The sequence below is a fragment of the Rhinopithecus bieti genome, unplaced genomic scaffold (genome assembly GCF_001698545.2).
Source record: "Rhinopithecus bieti isolate Rb0 unplaced genomic scaffold, ASM169854v2 scaffold_14454, whole genome shotgun sequence".
Lineage (NCBI taxonomy): Eukaryota > Metazoa > Chordata > Mammalia > Primates > Cercopithecidae > Rhinopithecus > Rhinopithecus bieti.
In genome coordinates this window covers 2,063,816-2,091,297 of record NW_016808228.1, presented here as the reverse complement: position 1 = coordinate 2,091,297, position 27,482 = coordinate 2,063,816, and the positions used below count along the sequence as shown (strand labels likewise).

Genomic DNA, 27,482 nt, shown 5'->3' with positions numbered 1-27,482 from the left:
GCGGTCTTGGCTCACTGCACCTCCACCTCCCGGGTTCAAGCGATTCTCCTGCCTCAGCCTCCCAAGTAGCTGGGACTATAGGCATGTGCCACCACACCCAGGTAATTTTTGTATTTTTAGTAAGCTTCACCATGTTGGCCAGGCTGGTCTCGAACTCCTGACCTCAAGTGATATGCCCGCCTGAGCCTCCAAAAGTACTGGGATTATAGGTGTGAGCCACCGTGCTCAGCCATTCTTTTCTTTATTCATCTGGTTTTTTTTTTTTTAAGAGACAGGGTCTCAGCCAGGCAGGGTGGCTCAGACCTGTAATCCCAGCACTTAGGGAGGCCAAGGCAGGTGGATCATGAGGTCAGGAGATCGAGACCATCCTGGCCAATGCGGTGAAACCCCGTCTCTAACAAAAATTAATTGGGCGCGGTAGCAGGTGCCTGTAATCTCAGCTACTTGGGAGGCTGAGGCAGGAGAATAGCTTGAACCAGGTTCAAGCTTAGAGGTTGCAGTGAGCTGAGATCTTGCCACTGCACTCCAGCCTGGTGAAGTGAGACTCATCTCAAAAAAAAGACAAAAAGAGAGAGAGAGACAGGGTCTCACTCTGTCACCCAGGCTGGAGTGGAGTGGAGTTATAGCTCAGTGCAGCTTCAACCTCCTGGGCTCAAGCAGTCCTCCTGCCTCAGCCTCCCAGGTAACTGGGACTACAGGTACGTACTCCTACACCTGGCTACTTTTGTTTCAAAATTCGTCGTAGAGACAGGATCTCACTATGTTGCCCAGGCGGGTCTTGAACTCCTGACCTCAAATGATCCTACCACCTTGTCCTCCTAAAGTGCTGGGATTATAGGCATGAGCCACTGTGTGCCTAGCCAGGTTCTCTCACTTCTTAAGGACTTTGGCATTTCTTCGGACTGTGGCTTGAGTCTTCTTCTTGCCCCTAAGCCCTGCCCCATCCTGTGAGATGACATGCGGCCCCCTCACCTTCACAACCCCTGCCGCACACATGCCTGGGTTCTTGTCAGCACTCAGGACTGCTCCTCTTCCCACATCTCCAATCACTGCCTCCACCTCCAAGCATACTCTCTCCCTGGGGAGATCTCCTTCCTCCAGGATCCTAGTTCTCCTCTCCTCTCTTCCAGTCTCTCAGCCCCTTCCTTTCTTCTCTTCCTTCAGTATCCAGTGTTGAGACTTTAGCCACCATTTCAGCAACCGTCTTGCCAAGCAATCCAAATTTCCTTGTCCTTCTGTCTCTTCATGGGAGCTGCCTGGCAGAACCTCAGCCTGGATGAATCTACTGTCCCCTCTCTCTCGTGCCTGCAGCTGAACATCAGATGCTGCTGTAGAAGCGGCACACAGGAGGCTCACTGAGACCACTCTCAGTCCCACAGTCACTAGTTCACCGAGGCTCTCAGAGCTGGCTGGAGTTTCTCTGGTCAGCTCTTCACAGTGAAAATTTTAGACTCTCTCTATGCGGCATGGGTCTCTGACTCCTCCCCTTCCACCGGGACTCCTTCTCCACAGAAAATGGAAGCTCTAAACTGATCCCTCCATGTCACACTTCCAAACCCACCTCCACATGCAGTGACCTCAAACCTGTCCCTGTCATGGCTTTGTCAGTCCCCTCCCACCACCAAGCGTGAGATCCTATCATCTCCAGCCTTCAGTCAGCTTGACCTAGTGGTTATTCCTGTCTGTACCCCTCTGTTGACATGTACACACACCCAAGCCTGTCACTCATTCAACACATTCTGCCAGCCCATTGTATGTCAGGCACTGTTCTCAGCCCTGGGGGATACTGAGGTGAACAAGTCAGACCAGCATCCCTCCCTGGCAGAGCTTCCATTCCAGTGCGGGAGTGACACACTAGGTGACACGCTAGATGACATGCGTTAGGGAGAAAATAACTAAAGCAGACAGCGGAAAATGAGGTGTGGGGGAGCAGAAGCTTTAGAGAAGGTAGCCCAGGGAAGCCTCATTGAGAAGGGCCTTTGAATCCGGACCCGAAGGAAGAGAACCAGCACCAGGACTACCATCTGGAGAGCAAGCTTCAAGCAAAAGGAGGAGCTAGGCAGAGGCCCTGGGAGGGGCTGTGTTTGGCATATCTGATGTATCTGAGGAAGAACGAGGAGGCAGGTGTGTCTGGAGGGGAGTGTGCAGGGCAGAATCCAGCTGCAGGTTATGCTGGGAGCTCATGCAGGACCCTGTGGGCACAGTGAAGATTTGGGCTCTTATTCCCAGTGAGTCGGGAAGCCCTTGGAGGGTTTCTAGAGAGAGGATGGATCTGATTGCTTTACTGGGCTCACTCTGCCTGTCATGTTTTGTGACAGAACAAGACAGCTTGAGGGAGGGAAATAAAGTGTGAGAGCTAAGTGACCTGGGGTGAGAATTCTTGACAAATATCTCTTTCCCTCTTATCAGAGAGCCTGCCTTGGGTGCCACTTTCCAGCTCCTAATGGAAGTTACAGCTGAAGGTGGAAGAGCGAGAGATGATTTCTGAGCTTCTCTTGGTCCCATAGTTGACCCTGCAGCCGCTTTTACCTTACCCCAGCCCAGACTCGCCCAGCTCCTTCCTCAGTGTGTTCATCCCTTGGCACTCAGGTGGGAAAGGGAGGAAAGGATGCTGATGAGTTTTACTTGTGAAAGTATAAGCTGGAGCCCTGACAGGTGTCAAACAACTGTGCTGTCATTTTTCCCTGTGTGAAGGAAAGTGGTATCATCACCATCTGTGGGATGAACAAGCAGGCTTAGCAAAGTCAAATGATTTGTTGAGGGTCATGTAGCTGGTTAGTGGTTGGGCTGGGATTCAGTTTGGGAATTTCTTTTCAGGGCTCCGCGCTGAGCAAGTGGCTGAGAGCCTGGGGGAAGGTGGGAAGGGTCTGGTGAAGCTGGGGAGGACCATACACTGAGTCTGTTCACTCGCCAGAGCAGGGGCTGGCAGCCTGCACTTTCCTGTATCTCTTACAGTGACTGGCAGCCCCTTAGTGGACAGATCTGGTTTTTTTGTTTTGTTTTGTTTTGTTTTGAGATGGAGTCTCGCCCTGTCGCCTAGGCTGGGGTGCAGTGGCACGATCTCGGCTCACTGCAACCTCTGCCTCCTGGGTTCAAGCAATTCTGCCTCAGCCTCCTGGGTAGCTGCAATTACAGGCGCTTGCCACCACAACCGGCTAATTTTTGTATTTTTAGTAGAGACGGGGTTTCACCGTGTTAGGCTGGTCTCCAACTCCCAACCTTGTGATCTGCCCACCTTGGCCTCCCAAAGTGCTGGGATTATAGGCATGAGCCACCACGCCTGGCCTTTTTAATTTTTTTAATTAATTAATTAATTTATTTATTTATTTTTTGAGATGGAGTCTCACTCTGTCACCCAGGCTGGAGTGCGGTGGCACAATCTCAGCTCACTGTAACTTCCACCTCCCAGGTTTAAGCCATTCTCCTGGCTCAGCCTCCTGAGTAGCTGGGACTACAGGTGCGTGCCACCATGCCTGGCTAATTTTTGTATTTTTAGTGGAGACCAGGTTTCACCATGTTGGCCAGGCTCTTCTCAAACTCCTGACCTCAGGTGATCTGCCCACCTCAGCCTCCCAAAGTGCTGGGATTACAGGCGAGAGCCACTGCACCTGGCCTGACAGATTTGTTTCTGACACACACAGGCCTTGTTTCTTGCCTAGCTGAGATTCCCAGCCCCTGTTTCATGATGACCTCAGCAGGATTTCCCATTTTGGAATCCAAGGATGGTTTGCTGTGAATTGGGAATGTGTGGCCAGACACAGAGTTTTATAGTACCAAATTAGGGTATGCGGCTGACACCAGAGGTGCATGGTTTATTCCCCAGAGCAACATGTGTTAGATGCCTGTACATTTTTGCATTTTAGTGTTATTGTATAGGTGACCCAGTAACCTCTGCCCTGGTCAGGGAGACCCCTTTAGACTATCAGCTGGAGTAACCAACTCATCCCAGTTTGCCTGGGACCCTAGGGGTGTGTGTGTGTGTGTGTTCATTTGTTTGTTTTTGAGACGGAGTCTTGCTCTGTTACCCAGGCTGGAGTGCATTTGCACGATCTCGGCTCATTGCAACCTCCGTCTTCCAGTTTCAAGCAGTTCTCCTGCCTCAGCCCCCCGGTAGCTGCGATTACAGGCACACACATCACGCCCAGCTAATTTTTGTATTTTTAGGAGAGATGAAGTTTTGCTGTGTTGGCCAAGCTGGTCTCGAGCTCCTGACTTCAGGTGATCCACCCACCTCGGCCTCCCAAAGTTCTGGGATTACAGGCGTGAGCCACCGTACCCAGCCAGACCCTAGGTTTTAAAATGGAAAGTCCTACACCCCAGGAGACCCTGCAGTCCTAGGCAAACCAGGATAGTTGTTACCTCCTATTAGCTTGGACTTGCCCAAATTCTTGCCTTAAGGTCCACACAATAAAATGTATAGCATAAACTTTGAGGGAAAAAGGAAGGTTTCCTCTTTTAGACCCTGAGTTCTTCACTTCCATCCCTTTGGCCCTCATCCCCAAGCCAGACCCGTGGCCAACATTAAATGTAGGAAGTATTAATAGCTTATATGGGTCCTCTGATGGGAAGCCAGCTCACATCAAACTCCACAGTCCCAAGCCCCGTTTTCCCCTTCCTCCCGCAGAGCTTCCTGCTTCTCCCAGAGCTTTCTCTTTGTCACTTTCTGCTTATCCTCTACCAGAGGCGAGTACTCCCTCGCTTGATTCCAAGGCATTTTAGAATCATGTGGTTACAGCACATGCTGCTGTACAAATTTCCACAAACTCAGTGGCTTGCAATAACATACATTTGTTTTCTTACAGCGCTGGAGGCCTGTAATCAGTGACGAAAATGGGTGGGCAGGTCCTTCGGGAGGCTTTAGGGGAGAATCCATTTCTTGCTTTTTCCAGCTTCTAGGGGCTGCCCATGTTCTCGGCCCAAAGCTCACATGACTCATAGCACTGCTTCTGTGGTCACCTCTCTCTCTGACTCTAACCCACCTGCTCCGTCTTACTAGGATCCGTGTGATTATGTTGGGCCCACCTGGATAATCCAGGATCATCTCCCCATCTCAAGATCCTTAATCACATCTATGAAGTCCCTTTTGCCATAAGATAGCATTGTCACTGGTTCTGGGGATTAGGATGTGGACACCTTTGGGAGCCATTGTTTAGCCTATCACACAGCTCTTAGATCAGGAGGGTTCCCCTGCTTCAGCTTCAGTCTTCCAGCACAAACCATTTCCTTCTCTTCCCAACAGCCCTGTCCCTTATAGATGAAAAAGCAGCTGAGATCCAGGGAGGGGTGAAGCGATTTCCCTAAGATTTTGCAGCTACTCTAGTGTTGAAAAGGGAGTAGAGAAGGTTCAGGCTCCCAGGACAGCTGTCCTCCTCACCATGCTAGACCTTCTCTTAGAAAGTTGAGATTTGCCAACAGTCTCCCTAACTGACCTAGTTCCATCTACCTCTTCTATTTCACCTTGGATCAGTCTATGCCTTGCTCGCTATTGCCAGTCACACTGGCCATCTTGGTGAGCTTCAGACCATCAAGCTTGTTCTTGCCTTCAGCCTTCAGACATGTTGTATACTCTCTTCTGGAATGTCCTCCCACTTCTTTGCATAGCTTATTTCATATATTCTGTCTCGGTTCATATTCCACCTCCTCAGAGGCACCTTCCCTTATTATAAAAAGCAGTAAATGTGCTGGGCACGGTGGCTCATGCCTGTAATCCCAGAACTTTGGGAGGCAGAGGCAGGTGGATTGCTTGAGCCCAGAAGATCAAGACCAGCCTGGGCAACATGGAGATTCCTTAATCTAAAATGGCCATGTCTGTCCCAACTTCCTACAATTTCAGCTCCCTTTCATTGTTCACTTCATCACTCTCTAAAATTACTTTCATTCATTTATTCTTTGTTGACTGATTGATGATTGGTTGATTTTATGTCTCCCTTATTAGAATGTAAGCACCTTGGCAGCAGGTACTTTATTTGTATTAATTACTGTGGATCACTCTCCTACAACAGTGAGCTAGGCTAAGTAAATATTTATCAAATGAAAAAAAAAAAGAGATTGGCATTGAAAAGAAAGAAAAGTAAATCCGTGTATGAAAAGGCGTCAATTTTTTTATTAAGTGAAAGAAAATAAAAAGCAGTGTGCCAAACGGTATATATAACATGATCTTAATAAACAGGGGGTGCTTGTATATGCAGTAAATGTCTGGAAGGATACACAGGGAACTTGTTATCTCTAGAGAGGGGTTTGGAAAGTGAAGGTGCTTTTCATTTTATACCCATCTATGCATTTACTGGGTTTTTTGTTTTGTTTTGTTTTTGTTTTGTTTTATTTTGTTTTTTTGAGCCAGGTTCTCACTCTGTCACCCAGGCTGGAGTACAGTGACCCGATCATGGCTCACTGCCACCTCAAACTCCTGGCCACCTCAGCCTCTCAAGTGGCTGGGACTACAGGTGTGTGCCACCACATCTGACTAATTTTTGCATTTTTTTGTAGAGACGAGGTTTCTCCATGTTGCCCAGGCTGGTCTTGATCTCCTGGGCTCAAGCAATCCACCTGCCTCTGCCTTCCAAAGTGCAGGGATTACAGGCATGAGCCACTGCACCCAGCACTTTTACTGCTTTTTAAATAAGGGAAAAATGAGTACTAGAATGGGAGTCAAGATCAAGAATAAAAGGAGGCCGGGCGTGGTGGCTCACTTTGGAAGGCTGAAACGGAAGGATCACTTGAGCCCAGGAGTTGGAGACCAGCCTGGGCAACATAGCGAGACCTCAACTCTCAAAAAACAATTAAAAATTAGCCAGGCATGATGGTGTGCACCTGTGGTCCCAGCTACTCGGGAGGCTGAGGTGGGAGGATCACTTGAGCCCAGGAGGTTGAGACTGCAATGAGCTATGATTGCACCACTGCACTCAAGCCCATGTGACAGAATAAGATCCTGTCTCAAAAAATAAAAAGAGAAAGGGGAAAACATTTCAGCTCTAAAGAGTCTTTAACTTGAAATTAAACTGAGGAGTAATCTGAAAGGCTCAAAGCAGACAAAACAGGAAGGACATGGTGTTCGTTTCAGCCAACAGGCACAGCAGCCTCCTGGGGCTGTGTGGCAGCTTCACCCCAATTCCCAGCTCCTTGAGGCAGATTCTAATATTGTAAAGGAACAAAGCAAGTTTATGTCGTTTCTCTGAGTACAAACCTAGACTAAATTTGATACACAGGATGTATTATCTGATACCATTAACTTTTCTATCTATTCTAAATGTAATTTTTTTGAAAAGTTTTATTCTTGAATGCTTTATGGCTTAGAGCCTTGAACTATTCTGATTTATGGCTTAGGGGAAAATCTAGGAAAACTAACTTTCTAGATTAGCCTGGAACAGACATACTCCTTGACTTTTTTCATATTCTAAGAACATGTGATCTGTATACTGAAGCTTACAGAAGTCGGTTTCTCTACAGTCATCCTCTTCCCTGTTGCTCGGCCACATGCCTCCTGCAGCCGTCAGAGGCAACAGAAAGCTAACCTGCCTTCATTTCCTTTCCCCTTCCTTTCTCTGCATTCACCATTATACTCGAGCTGGCTAATGCAAGGGTGTTTAGAGTACTTTCCCAATAAACAAATGCTCACTGTGGAAAAATCTAGAAATATAAAGAAAACAAGTCATTCATAATCTCAATACCTAGAGGAAGCCATTTTTAATATTTTGATGTACTTCATAGCTTATGTTTCCATGTTTGTGTATATATTTCTAAGCTTACTAGGGACTGTACTAGATAGAGGATTTGAGCCCAGTTTTAACATTCAGCAAAATGGACTGAGTAGCTCCCCATGTCATTTACATTTCTTTTAATGTCATCATTAAAAATTCTTATATGGAACCATATAGTATTCCATCTTAAAGATGGTCCCAGCCGGGCGCGATGGCTCAAGCCTGTAATCCCAGCACTTTGGGAGGCCGAGACGGGCAGATCACGAGGTCAGGAGATCGAGACCATCCTGGCTAACACGGTGAAACCCCGTCTCAACTAAAAAATACAAAAAACTAGCCAGGCAAGGTGGCGGGCGCCTGTAGTCCCAGCTACTCGGAAGGCTGAGGCAGGAGAATGGCGTGAACCCGGGAGGCGGAGCTTGCAGTGAGCCGAGATCCGGCCACTGCACTCCAGCCTGGGCGACAGAGCGAGACTCCATCTCAAAAAAAAAAAGATGGTCCCTAACTTAATTCTCCAAACCTTTTATTTAACTTTAAACAATTTTTTTATTACAGAAAGGTTGTCACATAGTTGGATATTTCTCTACTTTGTACACAATTATTCTCACTCTCCACAGAAAGGCTGCTCCTCATCTGGTGGTGGCAAGCACTAAAATTCTGATTTTAACAGAATAGTAGTAAAAATGCCTCAGTGATTTAAGTTGAAAGCAGTACATTGGCACATGGCTCTCGTACCCAGTATCAGGAATGTACAAATGTTTTTTATTAAAAAATGCAAAATAAATGATCTGTAGGCATAGACAATGACAGCAGTAAACCATTATATATTTTGTCAACTGAAACCAGTAACTGACGATTATAGTGATTTTCAGCCAGCCTTTTTCTTCAGTTTCTCCAACTGACTTCTCTGAAGTTATTGGTGAGGAACACTGCCTTGGGCTTCCTGTCACACAGTTCATTAATAAAGGTAAAGCACTAGTCTAGGAGTTAGAACATGCCACCTCCCATACCACCTCCCATTCCACCTGTTGCACCCACTCCAGGGTCCTTCTCTTCTTTAGGAATTTCTGTGTCTACAACTTCTGCTGTAGCTAACAGAGAGGCCATACCAGCAGCATCCGATAAAGCAGTTTTCACAACCTTTGTTGGGTCAATAATTCATTTTTCCACCATATTCACAAAATCTCCAACCATAGCATCATAACCAACTTCTGAGGAACTTTGCATAATTTTCTCAACTATCAAAGATCCTTCAACACCTGCATTCTTAGCAATGGTCATTGCGGGAATTTTGAGTGTTCCTTTAACAATTTCTATACCAATTTTTTGATCTTCATTAGCTGGAGTCAATGAGTCCAAGGCTGGAATGCATCGAAGCAGGGCACAACCCCCTCCCAAAACAACGCCTTCTTCAACAGCAGCTCTTGTAGCATTAAGGGCATCTGTAACTCTGTCTTTCTTTTCATTCACTTCAACATCACTTGTCCCACCAACCTTCAGCACAGCTACTCTATCTGAAAGTTTTGCCAGCCGTTCATTCAGTTTTTCCTTTTCATATTCACTAGTTGTGACATCTAACTGCTCAATGATTTCTTGAATACATTTTTCAATTTGAGCCTTGTCACCTTTTCCTTTTAAGAGCGTGGCATCGTCTTTGGTCACAATGACCTCTCCAACTTTTCCTAAGTCATGAGGCTGAACGTCTTCAAGATTTAGAGTCAACCCGTCTTCTCCAAACACTGCACCACCAGTAGCAATAGCCATATCTTTGAGCTGGTTCTTTCTATAGTCACCAAACCCTGGAGCCTTGACTGCCACAACCTGAAGACCAACCTTTAGCCTATTCAAGATGAGTATACTTAGAGCTTCTCCATCAACGTCTTCAGCAATTATGACCAAAGGCTTACAATGATCTTCGGCAATTTCAAGAGCAGGTACGATGGACTGAACATTAGAAATTTTCTTTTCACTCAACAGAACATAGGCATCCTGGAATTCACATTTCTGACCTTTTGATATATTAATAATAAAGTATGGAGAAATATAGCCTCAATCAAAATTCATGCCTTCAATAATTTCTAATTCATCATTCAGTGTTTTTCCATCCTTTACTGTGATGACACCCTTTCTTCCAACCTTTTTCATTGCATCAGAGATGATATTGCCAATTTCTTTGTCTCCGTTTGCAGAAATCATAGCAACTTGTGCAATTTCTTCAGGGGTGGTCACAGGTTTAGACTGCTTTTAAGTTCAGCAAGTACAGCATCAACAGCTAACATCACACCTCTCGTGATTTCCACTGGATTAGCACCTTTGCTAATCTTCTCGAAGCCTTCCTTGGCCATAGAGCGTGCCAGTACAGTAGCAGTGGTAGTGCCATCCCCAGCCTCTTCATTTTTGTTATTGGCGACATCTTGAACAAGTTTACCTCCAATGTTTTTATGTTTATCCTTTAAGTCAATTGACTTTGCAACAGTCACACCATCTTTTGTTACTTTGGAACTTCCCCAGCTCTGCTCAGTAATCACTATTCTTCCCTTTGGCCCCATTGTAATGGCCACAGCATCGGCTAAAAGGTCTACACCTTAAGCATTAAGGCTTGGGCATCTGCACCAAATTTTACGTCTTTGGCATAAGCCCGAGTGAGATGAGGAGCCGGTACCCTGGACATCGGTCTCATCTGGCGAAGGACTGTGGGTAACCAAAGCATTTCTGCGGGGCGGTGGCAGGGTGTGCACGCGGTGAGACAGGTCATCTGCGGCGAGTGAGGGACAGAGTGCAGGGCACACACAGCAATGAGCCCGTGTCCCCTCCCTGTGCCTCTCCCCCTGCCCTGCGGCACCGCGTGTCTCCAAACTTTTCATTAGGGAATTCAGGGTAGAATTTTTTGTGGCTCATTAATTTTTTTTGGAGATAGAGTCTCACTTTATTGCCTAAGCTGGAGTCCAGTAGCGTGATCTCTTGCCTCAGCCTCCGGAGTAGCTGGGATTATAGGCGCATACCACCAAGGCTGGCTAATTTTTATATATATATATATATATATTAACCATGTTGGCCAGGCTGGTCTGAAACTCCTGACCTCAGGTGATCTGCTTGCCTTAGCCTCTCAAAGTGCTGGGATTACAGGCATGAGCCACTGCGCTCAGCCTCATGAATTTTTTTAAGGCAATTCACAAATCTCTGACAAATACAAGTGAGATAAATGTGACTGTAAATGTTTTCCTTCCATACAGGTGTTTGAGAGGGGTTTTTTGTTTGTTTGTTTTTTCTTTCTTCAGCTTTTAAGTTCCAGGGTACATGTGCAGGATATGAAGTTTTGTTACATAGGTAAACATGTGTCATGTGGTTTGCTGCACAGATCAGCCCATCACCTAAGTATTAAGCCCAGCATCCATTAGCTATTCTTCCTGATGCTGTCCCTCCTGCTATGCCCCCGACAGGCCCCAGTATGTGTTGTTCCCCCGATGTGCACATGTGTTCTCATTGTTCAGCTCCCACTTATAAGTGAGAACATGTGGTTGTTTACAAGTGAGAACATGTGGCCATCGCCCCACCCTGTTTTTCCTCATTCTCCGTGAGTTGCCCCGACTAGCTAGTCAGTCCCAGTTCAAGAACCTGGATACCTCAGTTGAAGGTGTAGAATTCACTCGCCATTCCACTCTCCAGGAGCGCTGCGGTTCGCAGCTGCTTCTAATCAGCCATCTTGGCCCGCCTTGTGGTTTTTTTATTTTTTTTTTTTTTTTTTTTTTTTCTTTTTTTTTTTTTTTTTTTTTTTTTTTTTTTTTTTTTTTTTTTTTTTTTTTTTTTTTTTTTTTTTTTTTTTTTTGAGACAGAGTCTCGCTCTGTGGCCCAGGTACAGTGCAATGGGCCGGGATCTCAACTCTGCAAGCCCGCCCTCCCTGGGTTTACGCCATTCTTCCTGCCCCAGCCTCCCGAGTTAGCTGGGACTACAGGCGCCTACCACCTCGCCCGGCTAGTTTTTTGTATTTTTTTAGTAGAGACGGAGTTTCACTGGGTTAGCCAGGATGGTCTCAATCTCCTGACCTCGTGATCCGCCCGTGTCGGCCTCCCAGAGTGCTGGGATTACAAGCTTGAGCCACCGCGCCCGGCCTGGTTTTGTTTTTTAAGGCTAGTCAAGTGAAGCAGTGGGAGTGGAGAAGGAACAAAGAAATCTGTAACTGGTTGTAATTAATTAGTAGTAAACACCATTACACTCGGATCAGCCTATTTGAGGGTTTTGTATCCATCCTATCCCATTCTACTTTGGCACAGAATCAGACTACAGGAGTTTTTTTAAATTAGCATTAATTTTTTTTTCCTTGATTCCTTTAATCTACCAAAAGGTGCCATGAAAAGACTGTATATATTAGTGCAAATTTGAAAGTGATTCCAGATCATTTTTTGAATAGTTTTGTCTTCCTATTTAAGACATCTCACTTGTTTTCTTTACAATCAGTTTCAGAGTATTCATTTTCAGGGACATTTTAGAGCTTGTTCATGCTTTGGTTCCTTTTTTTTTCCCCCATTGCCTTATGATGTAATGAGAAGGACCCTGTTGTGAATTTTCGCTTTATAAATTTATGTGGTTTGAATTCTTGTGTATTGAGCTGCACACCATATCTTTTGCTTTCAGTTCATGTATGCACAGATTATAAAATAAATAACAAAACTATTTCCTGAAAGTTGAGAGTAAGCCACATCTTGATGAAAAGTTAAGATTTGGCCAGAATTATATCATATTTCCAAGGCCCTGTGAGATACACTCTAATACCCTCATTTTACAGAGCAGGGTCCAGGCCCAGAGGAGACATGTGTTCACCTTTTATTTGTTAACTGTGCTCTTCCCTCAGGCCCTGTTTTCATTTTCTGAGAAGCGAGGGGGCTTGGTGTAGCTCACTGGCCTTCAGGCTTGCTGTTTGGACTCCAGCGGTAGAGTGATATTTGGAACTTAGGGGTAGACATGCCTTTGTGTCTGGCAGTCACCCTCCCTCCACTGTTCACCAGCTCAGTTCTACCTTCATCTGTTTTCCATAATGGACTTCTGGTAATATTTTGTCTATGAGCCAAAGCAGAGGCAGTTGGGGGAGACTCGTATAAGTAAAATGGGAGCTTGAAGACTACCGCTCCACATAGTTACCCAACTCCAAGTTCCATTCAGTTGGGAGCCATCCATCAGGTTCTGCCTGGCGCACAGCACAGGACCAGCCTGTGAAAGGTGCTCTGTCCTTGCTTGTTGAGTCATTCAGGTCTCTTCTGTGTCTCGCTTTCCATGATTCTTCCAGCCAAGTGGTGGCCAAGCCAAGACCCAGACAGGTTTCTTCACTCCTGATCTAGGCTCTCTAGCTCTGCAGCCCATTGATCTGGCTACATCAAAGAGGTATGGCCAGGCACGATGGCTCACACCTGTAATCCCAGCCCTTTGGGAGGCCGAGGCGGGTGGATCACTTGAGGCCAGGAGTTTGAGACCAACCTGGGCAACATGGTGAAACCCCACCTCTCCAAAAAAAAAAAATACAAAAGTTAGCCAGGCGTGATGGCGCATGCCTATAATCCCAGCTGCTTGAGAGGCTGAGACATGAAAATTTCTTGAACCTGGGAGGTGGAGGTTGCCCTGAGCCAAGATCACACCACTGCACTCCAGCCCTGGGCAACAGAGTGAGACTCTGTCTCAAAAAAAAAAAAAAAAAAAAAAAAAAAACAGAGGCATGGAGGATCCAAAGTTAGGATGTCTCCTGGACTAAGAAACCATTGTCAATGCCTCACCTACTCCTCGATTTTCTAGATAATGAGAACCACCTGCCCACAGGTTCGCCCATTATTGAAGATATGTAAATGTTCTTAGGGATCCAAGTATATGTGTGTGAGGTCCTTAGCCTCTCTGAGCTCCAGGCTCCTCATCTGTGGAGATGGAGATAAAGCGTTTGTCCTCAGGCTGTTGTGTAAAGCACTCAGCCCAGCGACTGTCACCCAGGAGACACACAATCAGTGGTGGATATTGGTAACATACATCAAAAGCCTTAAAAAATATGCTTTCCCGGCCGGGCGCGGTGGCTCAAGCCTGTAATCCCAGCACTTTGGGAGGCCGAGACGGGCGGATCACGAGGTCAGGAGATCGAGACCATCCTGGCTAACACGGTGAAACCCCGTCTCTACTAAAAATACAAACCTAGCCGGGCGAGGTGGCGGGCGCCTGTAGTCCCAGCTACTCGGGAGGCTGAGGCAGGAGAATGGTGTAAACCCGGGAGGCGGAGCTTGCAGTGAGCTGAGATCTGGCCACTGCACTCCAGTCCGGGCGACAGAGCGAGACTCCGCCTCAAAAAAAAAAAAAAAAAAAAAAAAAGCTTTCCCTTTGACTCAGCAATTCAATGATTTGGAATTTATTTAAGGAGATAATACAGTACAAGGGTATCATGGTAGCCCTGGGTCAAAGTAAGTGTCCGCCAGCAGGAAAGTCAGAGATTATAGTATGTGTATACAGTGGAGTGTTATGCAGTCATTAAAAATGATAGATAGGCTGGGTGTGGTGGCTCACGCCTATAATCCCATGCCTGTAGTCCTCCAAATTTTATGTGGCATGTTTTCTGCTTACACACATATATATGTGTGTGCACATATGTGGAGGAAAGGCTGGAAGGGTACACACCAAATGATAAGAATGGTCGGGCTAAGCAGAATTCTAAGTTACCATATATTTTTATTTTCTGATTATTTTCAATGAATATACATTTACTTCCATAATTCTATAAAAGGCAATCAAGACAAAACCATCTCTCCATTCACAACGCCTCTTTTCACTCACCCATTCTCTGCTATTCTAAACATGATCTCTAGTTTTTATGAGCTGCCATTTCAAAAGCCCCCTTTTTCTCCCGGTCATGTTGTTTCCAGTCTTCTAGTTCTCAGTTCCTAGTACACCAACTCTAGATTTGCCACTCCTGGCCTGCCAGCTGCCTGTTAGGCACTTTAATTTGCCTTCTCACTTGAACCTCAGAACACTCCCATGAATTGGGTCATTGTCTGCCGTTTTCCTAAAAAACAGCAACAAATGTAGACATTAAGAAGCTAATTTCCCAGCCAGGCTCAGTGGCTCATGCCTGTAATCCCAACACTTTGGGAGGCAGAGGCAGGTGGATCTCCTGAGGTCAGGAGTTTGAGACCAGCCTGGCCAACATGGTGAAACCGCATCTCTGCTAAAAATTCAAAAATTAGCCAGATGTGGTGGCATGGGCCTGGAATCCCAGCTACTCGGGAGGCTGAGACAGGAGAATTGTTTGAACCCAGGAGGCAGAGGTTGCAGTGAGCCAAGATCACTCCATTGCACTTCAGCCTGGGCAACAGAGCGAGACTCCATCCCCCCCACCCCCCGCACAAAGAAAAAAAAAAAGAAGCTAATTTCCCACCTATCCTTTTCCACCCCAACTCCTATGCATCCTCCAAACTAGGCTTCAGTGACATCCCCTCTAATGACCACGCCTGCCAGCAGAGTCAGCCCTGTTCCCCTCTGGCTCCCTGACCCTGGGTGACAGCCTCTGTCAGCCACCATCACACTGCACTGTAGTTGTTACCTGGGTGCTGACCTAGGTCTGCCCCCTCCAGACTGTGAGCTCAGTAAGAGCAGAGACTGGTTACTCTTTTCTGTACCCAAGCACTTGGCACAGTTCTTGGCACATAGTAGAGATTCTGGAACCATCATTCAAGCAGCAAACATTCACTGGCCTACACTTCCTCTTGAGTTCCTCCCATGACTTGGATTCTGATTCCTCGGTCTGGACTGGCATCCAGAATATTCAGCCTCTCAAGCTTCATGGGACCCAACCAAGCCTGGAGGCCACAGAGGCAGGCATCCTCTCCCTGGACATGGGAAGGAGAACATCCAGGTACGGGGAGCAGTTTCTGGGCTGTTCCAGTCTGACCTTGGAGGGACCACGGAGAAGGGCGGTGCAGCAGAAGGTGTGTCCACTGCAGAGGGGCCTGCCAAAGAAGAGGAGTCTCTTCCCCGGTTTCCCTCCTCCAGTGTTGTCTCCGCCAACGCTGTCCTCCAGCGCTGCAGCCACAGATAGTCATGACAAGGCAGATCCGACCACGCCAGTCCTCTGATGACAGCAGGCTGCTGTCACTGTGGGATAAATGAGCTCTGTCATGAGGGTACAGCGCCATTACTTGCCCGCACCTACCCCTATCTCTGCAATCAAGTTATTTATTCCACCCCTAAAAAATACTGATATAAAAAATTTTACATCAGTGTTATTGTTGGGCCTTTGCTTTTGCCATTTCCTCAGCTTAGTGTACCCACCTAGGACCTCCTCTCATCTGACTCACCTTTTTATCCTTTCACCTGCGCTCAGATGCCACCCCAAAAGGCCCAGTGCAGTGCCCCATCCTCTGGGACAGAAGCTTCCTGTGTCCACACATCTTGCTTAGCAAGTCCCACATTGTGTGGAAATCATCGTTATGGCTCCATCTCTTCCCTTGACTCTGAACTCCAGTGAGGGCAGGGACTGACTCTCATATACCTGGGTGGTTCCAGGGGCTGGCACAGACTGAACTGGAATGAACTAGGAAAGAGTTTGAGCTGTATCTAAATGGCATAAGGGTTTGTGTGTGGTAACGACCAAATCCAAGTAGCTCAGGGAACAGGAGAGGGCCAGGAGGGGGAAAAGAAAAAAAGGAACTTTTTTTAAAAACAAAAGGCTGGTGAGCTCCTTGGATCAGAAAATAGGTCTGAAACCATGTGTGTGCCTCCCACTCCCAGTGCTAGTGAGCGTGCCCTGTTAAAGTGGTGAGTTGCTTGACAGCTGAAGTAGGGATGATGGATTAGGGATAGGGAGAGGTACAGAAAAAGAAGGGAAAGAGGCTTGATTGTTTTGTTGGTCCACCAAAAACTGCTGCTTAGGATTGCTGCCGTTGATTGAAATTGAATAAACACTAAGCATTTCATTTATTCCTTCAGTAAATATTACTGGGTACTCACTGTAGGCCAAGCTGGAGAATGTCATAGCCAACCCTTATCAAGTGTTCCCTTTGTGCCAGGCTTGAATAGTTGTCCCCACAACCCCACAGGGGAAGAGAGGTGGCGAGAAAGTATTTGCTCAAGGTTGTGCAGCTGGTGTGTGGCAGGGCCAGGCTTTGACCCAGGCCCCCAGATCCAGAGCCTGGATTTTTAACTGCTTTGCTCCAGTTTTGCCTCTGAAGATCAAAAAAGACAGCACTCCTGTCTTCCTGGAGCTAGTGGAATTTCTTAACAGGTTGCCATTATATTCTAGCAAATTCTTATTATAGAAACCAACTGGTTATATTCAACATTAAAAACAAAAATTAAATCCTGGAGGAATGATCCTCCAGAAGGCAAAGGAGAAACCACATCTTCCCTGAACCAAGTTCGCACAAGTAATACCCAGCACATATTCAGCTCATTTCTAGGACTTTTTTTTTTAAACTTCCTAATATTTAATTTAAAAAATTGTTTTTGATTCCGTGGATGCAAAATTTGGCAGATAGAAACAGGATGGAGTGGGTTGGCAGTGATCTACATGTGGGAAGAAAAAAAATGTAGTGAGAAAAAATAATTAATAGTTGGGATCTATTCAAATTCACGTTATGTAAGGAGGGCTCTATTTTGGTTGGGTGAATCATCTTTTTTATTAAAAGGGAAATTATCAAAAAGTTATGGCTGTCCTAGTGCTGAATTGGGGGAAGCAGCAATAATGTTGATGTAAAATTTCAAAGTAAAATACTAAATAAAATATGCTCACAACTCTGGGCCGATAGAGCCTTATATAAAAGACCTATATGGCCGGGTGCGGTGGATCACTCCTGTAATCCCAGCACTTTGGGAGGCCAAGGTGGGTGGATCACGAGGTCAGATGATTGAGACCATCCTGGCTAACATGGTGAAACCCGTCTCTACTAAAAATACAAAAATTAGCTGGGCATGGCGGTACGTGCCTATAATCCAACTACTCAGTAGGCTGAGGCAGGAGAATCGCTTGAACCGGAAGGTAGAGGTTGCAGTGAGCCGAGATCATGCCACTGCACTCCAGCCTGGGTGACAGAGCAAGACTCCGTCTCAAAAAAAAAAAAAGTTCTATAACTATAAGAATTTGGAAAATTCAATCTGTTTTTAAACTTCATTTGATGTATTTTGTAAAGAACATATCTATAAAAGACGAATATGCTGTTTTGTGGCAGTAAATAATGCAATGTTTTAGCAGAAACAATGACATAATAATTGAACATTCATGTAGCACTTTAGAGTTTAGCAAGATTTTTGGGTTTTTTGTTTGTTTGTTTGTTTAGACAAGGTCTGGCTCTGTCACCCAGGCTGGAGTGCATGGCGCAATCTTGGCTCACTACGACCTCTGCCCACTGTGACCTCTGCCCCCGGGCTCAGGCAATTCTCCCACCTCGGCCTCCCAAGTAGCTGAGATGACAGACATGTGCAACCACACCCAGCCAAGTTTTTGTATTTTTGGTAGAGACAGGGTTTCACCATGTTGCGCAGGCTGATCTCAGACTCCTGAGCTCAAGCAATCCACCTACCTTGGCCTCCCAAAGTGCTGGGATTACAGATGTGAGCCACTGCGCCTGGCCTAGTTTAGCAAGTATTTTTACAGTTTGGATTTTCACAAAGACTTTTAGCCCATGTGCAACTTTGCTCTTTTATCACAAAGAAATGAGGCAACTAAAAGGAACTAAAACTTCTTGGAGAAGCAGCTGATTTTAGGGCAAGGACAGGGAAGGAACAATGGAAGCTTGGAATGAGAAGTGCTCAGAGTATGAGGGGGACATGTCAGAAGGTCACGGGAACCTGCTTGATGGGGCTCCCCATCACCTGGGACAATTTGAAGATCAAGGTCAATGGTATTAGTAATGGATTACAACCTCTTGAATAAAGTGAGAACCCATGAGTCTCTACTAATATAAATCAATGAATAAATAAATAACCAGGGAGGAGGCAAAGCTCCTCCTTAGAAAGCCAACTAATGAATGCAGAGGGAAGGGTGGACTGAGAAAGATCACCACTTGCCAGCCATCGTCACGATCACTCGTTCAGACCAGAATCATTAGCGGTATTAAATTAAGGCCATTGAGGTTTGAGGGGTAACACGACGTTTTTATAGTCTCAGAGTACCTCCCTAACAAGACACTTTTCATTACAAAAGGTGAAATGGTAACTCTCCAGTGGAGAGACCTGGCAAGTGCCCCCTTAACCAGATGATCCCCGGTGACCCCACCGGCAGTGGGACTCCTATGCCCAGGCGGGAGGCAGTGACATTAGCTCAGCACCCCATCTCTGTGTCCCTGCCAAACGTGTTTTACCCAAACTAATCTCAAGGAAGCACAGACCACATTACAAGAAGGAACCAAATAACTGGGGCCTCAATAAACATGACAACTGAATTCAATCTCTGACCATGGATTTCCTTTTGCTGTGAAGGTTATTATTTGGATAATAGGCAGTATCTAGATACAGACTAGTCTACTAAGTCTGTAGATTAGTATTGTTTCAGCATTAATTTTCTAATTTTGATCTTTATGCTTCGGTTATTTAAGAGAGTTCTTTGTTTTTAGGACATATACACTGAAGCATTTTGGGGAGGGAAGAATGGGAGGAAGGATTTCCCAGGAAGGGATGCTGCTGTCATAGAACTCAGACCACAGAGTCAGCCCCTCTCGGTGCAGGCTGCCAGTTGAAGGGAAATGGGCCACAGCCCCGTCAAGCCTCAGCAGCTCCCTGGGAAGACATGAGGGGCAGCTACCTTGCCTCTTCCCACCCTGTTCCTCTGTCTGTTTGCCTAGGCTGTTCCCCCCTGAAAATGCCCTCTACCCTCCTCACCTGCCTGGAGAAAGGCCAGCTGAGAGGTTTCAAAGAAGGAGATGTAGATGGAGAGTTCAGAGCCCTGGCTTCTCCTTCTCATATACCACCAACAAGAGAGGGAAGTGGGGAGTGGCCGCAGGATCCCTGCAGACCTGGGCGTCCTCCCCTGCATGATGAAGGGTCTGGACCAGCTGGTCTTTGTGACTTTCCAGCCATTTCCTACGAACTTGTCCCTCTCAGACTCATGAGTCTCAGCTTCTCTACAAGCCCCTAGAAAGCTCGCCCTTGGCCTCAGAAAAGAAGCTGTTGTCCCAGCCCTGAGAGATTGACTTTTGGTTCTCCTTTCTGGTATAAGTGGTGCTATGAGTGGATCGTGTGTTCAGACTTTTAGGACATTGCATTGATTTCTGTGGACGGTAAGTTTTTCAGTATACTCACAGGTATGCAGTTTGCAGACAGCTTGCTTGGCAGTTCGCTGGTTCATTCTTTCCTGCGCCATGTGTGTGAGGTACCTGCCACGGTCCAGGCTGGTGCTAGGCACACAGAGGGTCAGCTAGACACAGCCAGGGGTAGAGCCGCAGGGTGTACCTTATAGTCCTGATGGAACAGTTTTGTAAAGTCAGTTTTCCTTGTGATGTGAGAGTGGTAGGCAGGAGAACCAGAAGCCCCACCCTGGTTCGCTGGTGGTCGTATGAACTTGTCTTAGCCAGATAACCTCTGTGAGTCTGTTTCCCCACCTGCTAAATGGGCATAGCAGTCTCACTCTGCTGCCTGTCCTGCCCTCCTCTCGGAGCTGTGGCCCTTAAAGGGAAGAATTTTATGTAGTGCTTTATGAATATGAGGTGGTCTTGTTGTTAATCCCTCAACATGCATAGATAAAAGTGCTTTGAAAAATATAGGGTCTTAAACACAAAGAGAGAATGGCAGTGTCATCTCTACCCTCTACTGATCTTAAAAGAAGGAGTACTGCTAGGATGTAATGGTAAAGAATCAGAGAATCAAGCTGTGGCTTCTTGTGAAGGAAACCCATGGCACTGCCTCCCTGTGCGGAGCCTGTTTCTGTGCTGTGCCAGCCCAAAGCCCAGAACCTGGTCCTTAGCAAGGGGACTGACTATGGCCTTGTCCTTCCAGTGCACCAGGTGGCGGAGCGGGTAGAGGCCCTGGGGCAGTTTGTCATGAAGACCAGAAGGACCCTCAAAGGCCATGGGAACAAAGTCCTGTGCATGGACTGGTGCAAAGATAAGAGGAGGATTGTGAGCTCGTCACAGGTATGTCACACCTGCTGCATAACGGGTGAGCGGGTTTTGGATTTTATAGCTAAGGGGGAGGAGAGCTGTCCCTTTCCAAAAGCCCTTTTCTGATCTTTGTAAGACTTTGCTCATTCTCCAAAGGATGTGATTTAGCATAAAGAACTCTCTTGCATACTGTAGAACTTCACTAATTTGGGTAGATTTGAAGTTGGTAATAGTTGAAACAGTGTAGATGTAGTTTAACCAGTATGATGAGCCATTGAAAATAGTTTCAAAGTCTTATTTGTAAATGAAACCATTTTTTAAATAGCTTCTTTTTTTTTTCCCCCAAATTGAGGGCATTAGATTCTATCAATGACTTTCTTTCAATTTAAGGAGTTTAGCAATTCTTATGTCATAAAGAACAATGTTAAGATACATATCTTGTAAAATACAATTTTAAAAATCATATCATTTACATAGTTTATTTTATATATTATTTATTAGTTATCTATCACTCCAAAAAATTACCCCAAATTAGTAGCTTTATAATCTCGCATGGTTTCTGAGAATCAGGCGTCCGGGAGTGGCTCCACTGGGTGGTTCGGGCTCAGGTGGTTTGTGAGGTTGTGTGAAGATGTTGGTCGGGGCTGTAGTTGCCAACAGCTGGACTAAGGTGGAGACTCACTTCCAGGGTGCCTTGTTCACATGGCTCTTCGCTAGAGGCCTCAGTTCCTCACCATTGGACCTGCTCACAACATGGTAGCTGGCCTCTCCCAGAGCAAGTGATCCACAAGAAGGGGCAGAGGCAGGGCCATTCCATATTTCATGACCTGGCCTCAGAGGTGACATTGCTTCTGTTGTATTCTGTTGGTCACACAAAACAACCCTGATATAAAGAGGAAAGAGACTATAGAAAAGTGTGACTACCAGGAAGCTGGAATGATTTGGACTCCCAACTCTCACTTGGAGTGTGGCTCCCGCAGCTTAGTACTTTTGATGTCTATTTTTATGTAACATGTATTGAACATAAAGCTATAAACTGAAGTCACATGAGATATTCTATAGGCTGGTTATGGTGGCTCATGCCTGTAATCCCAGCACTTTGGGAGGCCGAGGCGGGAGGATCACTTGAATCCAAGAGTTCAAGACCAACCTGGGCAACATGGTGAGACCTCGTCTTTACAAAAATACAAAAATAGAAATAAAAAATTAGCTGGGCATGGTGGTGTGTGCCTGTAGTGCCAGCTACTTGGGAGGCTGAGGTGGGAGTATCGTTTGGGTGTAGGAGGTCAAGGCTGCAGTGAGCTGAGATTATGCCACTGCACTCCAGCCTGGGCAACACAGTGAGACCCAGTCTCAATAAAAAAAGAGATATTCGGCTGGGCGTGGTGGCTCACACCTGTAATCCCAGCACTTTGGGAGGCAGAGGCGGATGGATCACCTGAGGTCAGGAGTTTAAGACTAACCTGGCCAACATGGTGAAACCCCATCTCTACTAAAAAATACAAAAATTAGCAGGGCATGGTGGCGGGAGCCTGTAATCCCAGCTACTCGGGAGGCTGAGGCAGGAGAATCACTTGAACCCAGGAGGCGGAGGTTGCAGTGAGCTGAGATCATGCCATTGCTCTCCAGCCTAGGCAACAGAGTGAGAGTGTTGATTTTTTTCTCAAAATCATATTTATTCTATAAATCATGTTTTTATGATCAGCATAGTTTTCCCCCAACCCTGCCTTGTGCTCAGTTTTTCCAAAAGCAGATTGGTTTGCTTTTTTTTGTAACCCTTGTAAAACTGGATATACTCTAGAGAATCCACAGCCTGTAACGTCTGTGTCAGTTTTGCATTTGATAAGACACATGTTATTACTCTCCTGGATTACCTACAAATCTAGTATGTCACATTGCACTTGCTTTTTTTTAAGATCAAAATAAATTTATCACTTATGTATTTTACTATATTAAAGAAACACTGGAAAATAAAACAAATAAAAACCTTTTACTCCCACCATCCTGTCACAACCATTATTATTATTTTTTCTTTTGCTTTTTTCTTTTCTTGAGATGGGGTCTCACTCTATTACCCAGGCTGGAGTGCAGCTTACTTCAGCCTTGACCTCCTAGGCTCGAGTGATCCTCCTGCCTCAGCCTCCCAAAGCACTAGGATTATAGATATGAGCCACCTTGCCCTGCCCGTTATTATTATTTTAGAGCACTTCTTTCTAGTCTTTTTCAAGAGCTTATTCTTACAAGATGCTTATCAGGATATCCATGTTGCTCTCTAGCCTTTCGACTTCTTAAATCCAGACAAGGTAGGCTTTGTGTTAGGTTTTCTGTCACTCACATGCTGCTGTTGGAAGGGAGGACCTTCAGCAGGGCTGGGCACACCCTGTCCATCCTGCTCTGTTCCATCCTGGATGTGGGTGTGGGGAGGAGGCTGGAAAGCAGGAAGCCTCTGGAACAGACTTGGACTCATCAACAGCCTTCCTGCTTAGATGCAGGAGAGTAATCACCCCAGCCACGTGGGATTAAGGCTTGAGGGTAGAAGCATATTTTCTGTCTTGGTACGTAGGCCCCTGCACATAAATCTGTGCTCACCGAGGAGACCACACTTAGTTTAATGAGACCCCAGAGCACACAGTGGGTGGCACACACAGGGCTCCAGAGCACACATGGGGGGACAGGCAGGCAGTGAGGTGGAAGAAGCCCCTAACGTGGTCGCTGATGTGGGCAGTGCATGGAACCAGTCCCCAGCCATTAGGGGCTCCAGGTGCGGAGGACCCCACGATACAGGCGTGTGGCCCCACTCCAGTTTCTGTGCTACAGGCTTGCCGAATCCACCCCACACATTGTGTGTGGCCATTTAGGCAGAAATTAAGACCAGAAGAACCAATGTGCTTTGGAATCTCAGAAGGCCCCAAACCACCAACTTTGACCTTGCTTCAGGGTCCATCTGCCATGCATGGCATTAACACAGAAATCTTCCATCAGATCATGCAAAGCAAGCAGCTGTGTCACTGCAGATCCAATCTTGCGTCTGCCCTTAAGTGATGTTTTCCATCCATATCTCTGCCACCTCGTTCACCAAAATTTGGCCCCAAATGGCTTGAGTTATTAAAAAATCAAGCCTGCCATAGAGGCTGTAGATTTCCCATCCCTGAGGATCCAATCTCCTTCCACTGTCTGCCCAGCAACCTGCATGCCACGGTCTGGGCAGAGGACTGCTTTGCAGGGACCAGGGCTCACATGGATTTACCTCTAATGGGTTTTCATTACAAATAGATGATGCTGGGCTGGGCGCGGTGGCTCAAGCCTGTAATCCCAGCACTTTGGGAGGCCGAGACGGGTGGATCACGAGGTCAGGAGATCGAGACCATCCTGGCTAACATGGTGAAACCCCGTCTCTACTAAAAAAATACAAAAAACTAGCCGGGCGAGGTGGCGGGCGCCTGTAGTCCCAGCTACTCCGGAGGCTGAGGCGGGAGAATGGCGTGAATCCGGGGGGCGGAGCTTGCAGTGAGCTGAGATCTGGCCACTGCACTCCAGCCCGGGCGATAGAGTGAGACTCCACCTCAAAAAAAACAAACAAACAAAAAAACAAAAAACAAAACAAAAAACCAAATAGATGATGCTATAGTCACAACCCACACCCACAGGAGGCTGCAGCTGGGTTATAGTGAAAGTGGCAGCATTCTCTGTGGCAGGGCCAGCTCTGCGTTCACCCTGGCAGGGAGTGCTGTTTGCTTACTGAACAGCTGCCCACAGGGGTTCCCACCACAATGGCGCATATCTCAGCGTAGGTGCGAAATGTCAGAGCTGGAGCTGTGACATCTGTGAGCCCCTGGAGGAATTAGACTGATCTCAGGCCCATTCAGCCCCCTCCGCAGCTGTCCCTGGCGGAGAAATGGACAGGGAATGGGGAGAGGGGTTCCTGGATGGTGCTGCAGGGACCATGGGCTCCAAAGCAAATGGGAGAAAGGACTAAGTAGTGGAGATGTTGTGGGAGAAAAAGATTTATTATTTACCTGTCAGGTCCCTAAAGGTAATGTCAGGTTTATCTTTCCTCTGTATAATCTGTTGACATTTAGCGTATGGCAGGTGATGATAGTGTACCAACAGTTTGTGCATGGTTTGTAAATGGTATGAAAGAAGTGTCTGTGTGTTGTTTCCTGTTGTATCTTTCCAAGGAATGTAAGGTTGAAATCCTTCAGCTCCACTGGGACATCCAGCCCCTCCCACACTCACTCCGCTTTTTTTCATGGAAGATTAGGGAGTCTTGATTATCCAGATCCTCATTCCGGCTTTCCACTTCACACTGCCCTGCTGCACACAGCTTTTATGAGGAATTCTCAGCGGTAATATGTAAGAACTTGACAACCTCTGAACTGTTTACTCTTCTCCCTCCAGGATGGGAAGGTGATCGTGTGGGATTCCTTCACCACGAACAAGGTAAGGCGTTGTTCCCAGCCACATTAGGCACTTCAGAACCCCAGCCTACTTAAAGGTGCTCTGGTCCAGCTGCCCGGCCCTGTCCTGATTTTTCTCCATGTGTCCCTGCAAGCAGTTTTCTCTAGGGATGGCCCATCCGTGTTTGAACAGCTCAGCCAGCCCATTGCAGCATTTATTCCCCTCTCACCCCGAGAGGACTATTAGAGCCACTATAGGGGCTGCCAGTACCAACACAGAAATGGGCAGAGCATGGAAAACTTGTGTCCACATGTGCAACTGCATGTACTATTTGTCTTCTGAGTGATAAGAGGCACCAAAATCCTCCATTCCCTCCCCTCTGTTTGACCAGACTCCATAGCCCTGTGGGAATGAACACATGGAGGGTGGGGAAGACGAGGCTGCAGTGGGATTGGGCAGAGCTACCCTGTCATGCAGTCTGATCCCCTTGCAAGTCTGGTCTGGGCATGCACAGCTCAACTTAGATTTAAATTTTAGCTCTTAATGAATGTTGAAGACCAAAACCTATGTGCGGGTATGCTGGCACACCTGCATTGCATTGGCATTTACAATAAAGAGTATTGTGTATTAAATAAGAATTCCTATATTTATTTAGAAAGCCTTCCTTTATGCTGTGAAAAACATGGGACCTGTCTCTGTCTCATAGTGAACAGCAGCCATATTCCGCATTGTCGAATGTGTTTAGTCACTGTCGTGGGAAGCAGCTGGTGACATGACCTGGTCAAGTGAGGGGCCAGAACCGTTTTGTAGAGTCGAGTCCCTAATGGGCAGTCCCCTGGGGAATACAAATGACAGCTTAACAATTTGCGCAGGGCTTTGCTATACAGTGCCTAGCTCCTTGGAAGCCTCCGTCTCTCCCAGAACTCCTCAGCATCTTCTGGACTGTGCAGGAGTGTAGTTGCTTCTGTTTACACCTATCATGGCTTAGAGCACAGACTGATTTCTAGGGAGCCGAGGGTGCCTCTTGTGGCCCGTGGCAGGGAATACAGCCATTACTTGTGAGGAAGGGGGCCTGGGATACCCTGTGCTGACAGTGGCTACCTCAGCTCGTTCTCTGGTGAGCAGTAGATTATTCTTGGCCTCTGAAAGCTTACAAGACTGCTATTGATAATAGTATTTGGGCAGGCAGTATTGGGGCCTGTGTTTCCCCACGGAAACACATATAACAGAGAAGAAGGCCAGCACTTGAGCGTACATTGGAAGCATGAAGAACTAAGCGCGCCCGTCCCTGGCTGCTGGCTGGCTGAGTCACCCCTGTCCTCCTGCACGCAGATATGCAAACAACAGAGCCATATTTCCAATACATCTGAGCCTGAGGTCTTATTCCCATGGGAGACGTGGACCCTGGTCCTGGTTTCACCACCACCAAGATGTGCGACCGCGTGCAGGCCAGCCGCTTGTGCCCACGGTGGTTCTTATTCTCCTCTGTGAAGCCAGAAGCCAGGGACTGTGGCGTTTAGTTCTTAATATTTCCATTTTACCAGTTCTCATTATCTGTGGGCACAACCAAAGATTGCCGTCCCCTCCCCGCACCCATTCATACCTTCCCTGGGATGGTTTAGGTCCCACAGTGGACACAGGCTCTTGCAGACTCACAAGTAAACAAACTGAAAATACATCTATAAAAAGTCATTCCAGAGTGTATTTTGAAAATGGAGATCAGAGTAAACAAGGAAACGTATGTATCTGAAAGGAGATTTGGGCATACCTTTCAAAGCAAAGGGGCCCTGATAGGCAGAAGAACAAAGGGAGTATGACATTAAGAAGGAAGTAAAACATGAAGGGTTTTTTTGTTTTGTTTTGTTTTGTTTGCTTTTGTTAGTTGAGCTTTTTAACTTTTCGAATATGTGACATAAAGTTGATTATGAGAGTCCCCTCATAAGTCTTGAGCCCATCTTTACCCTCTACCACTTCCTTTTGAAACTATAATGTAATTCAGTAGGCATCTGGTGATTTTATTTTCTAAAATTTAAACATTAAGATTTTTGTGGCCAGGCACGGGGGCTCACACCTGTAATCCCAGCACTTTGGGAGGCCAAGATGAGCAGATCACTTGAGGTCAGGAGTTCGAGACCAGCCTGGCCAACATGGTCAAACCCCATCTCTACTAAAACTACAAAAATTAGCCAGGCGTGATGGCACATGCCTGTAATCCCAGCTACTCAGGAGGCTGAAACAGGAGAATCGCTTAAACCTGGGAGGCGGATGTTGGAGTGAGCTGAGATTGTGCCACTGCACTCCAGACTGGCAACAGAGTGAGACTCCATCTCAAAA

General features: G+C 46.6%; 1 protein-coding gene and 1 pseudogene across 2 annotated transcripts in view; one reads left to right on the top strand and one right to left on the bottom strand.

Annotated features, from left to right (window-relative positions):
• The window catches only part of GNB5 (G protein subunit beta 5), a 60,844-nt gene that overhangs the window by 6,519 nt on the left and 26,843 nt on the right, over positions 1 to 27,482 (top strand). The window contains exons 2-3 of the mRNA XM_017886112.1: positions 20,647 to 20,783; positions 25,149 to 25,190. Of these exons, the coding sequence (XP_017741601.1) occupies positions 20,647 to 20,783; positions 25,149 to 25,190 (179 nt within the window). The remainder of the gene's footprint in view (positions 1 to 20,646; positions 20,784 to 25,148; positions 25,191 to 27,482) is intronic.
• Positions 8,685 to 10,407, bottom strand: LOC108538178 (60 kDa heat shock protein, mitochondrial pseudogene; annotated as a pseudogene). The gene has a single exon (XR_001888011.1). The product of XR_001888011.1 is annotated as a 60 kDa heat shock protein, mitochondrial pseudogene (transcript).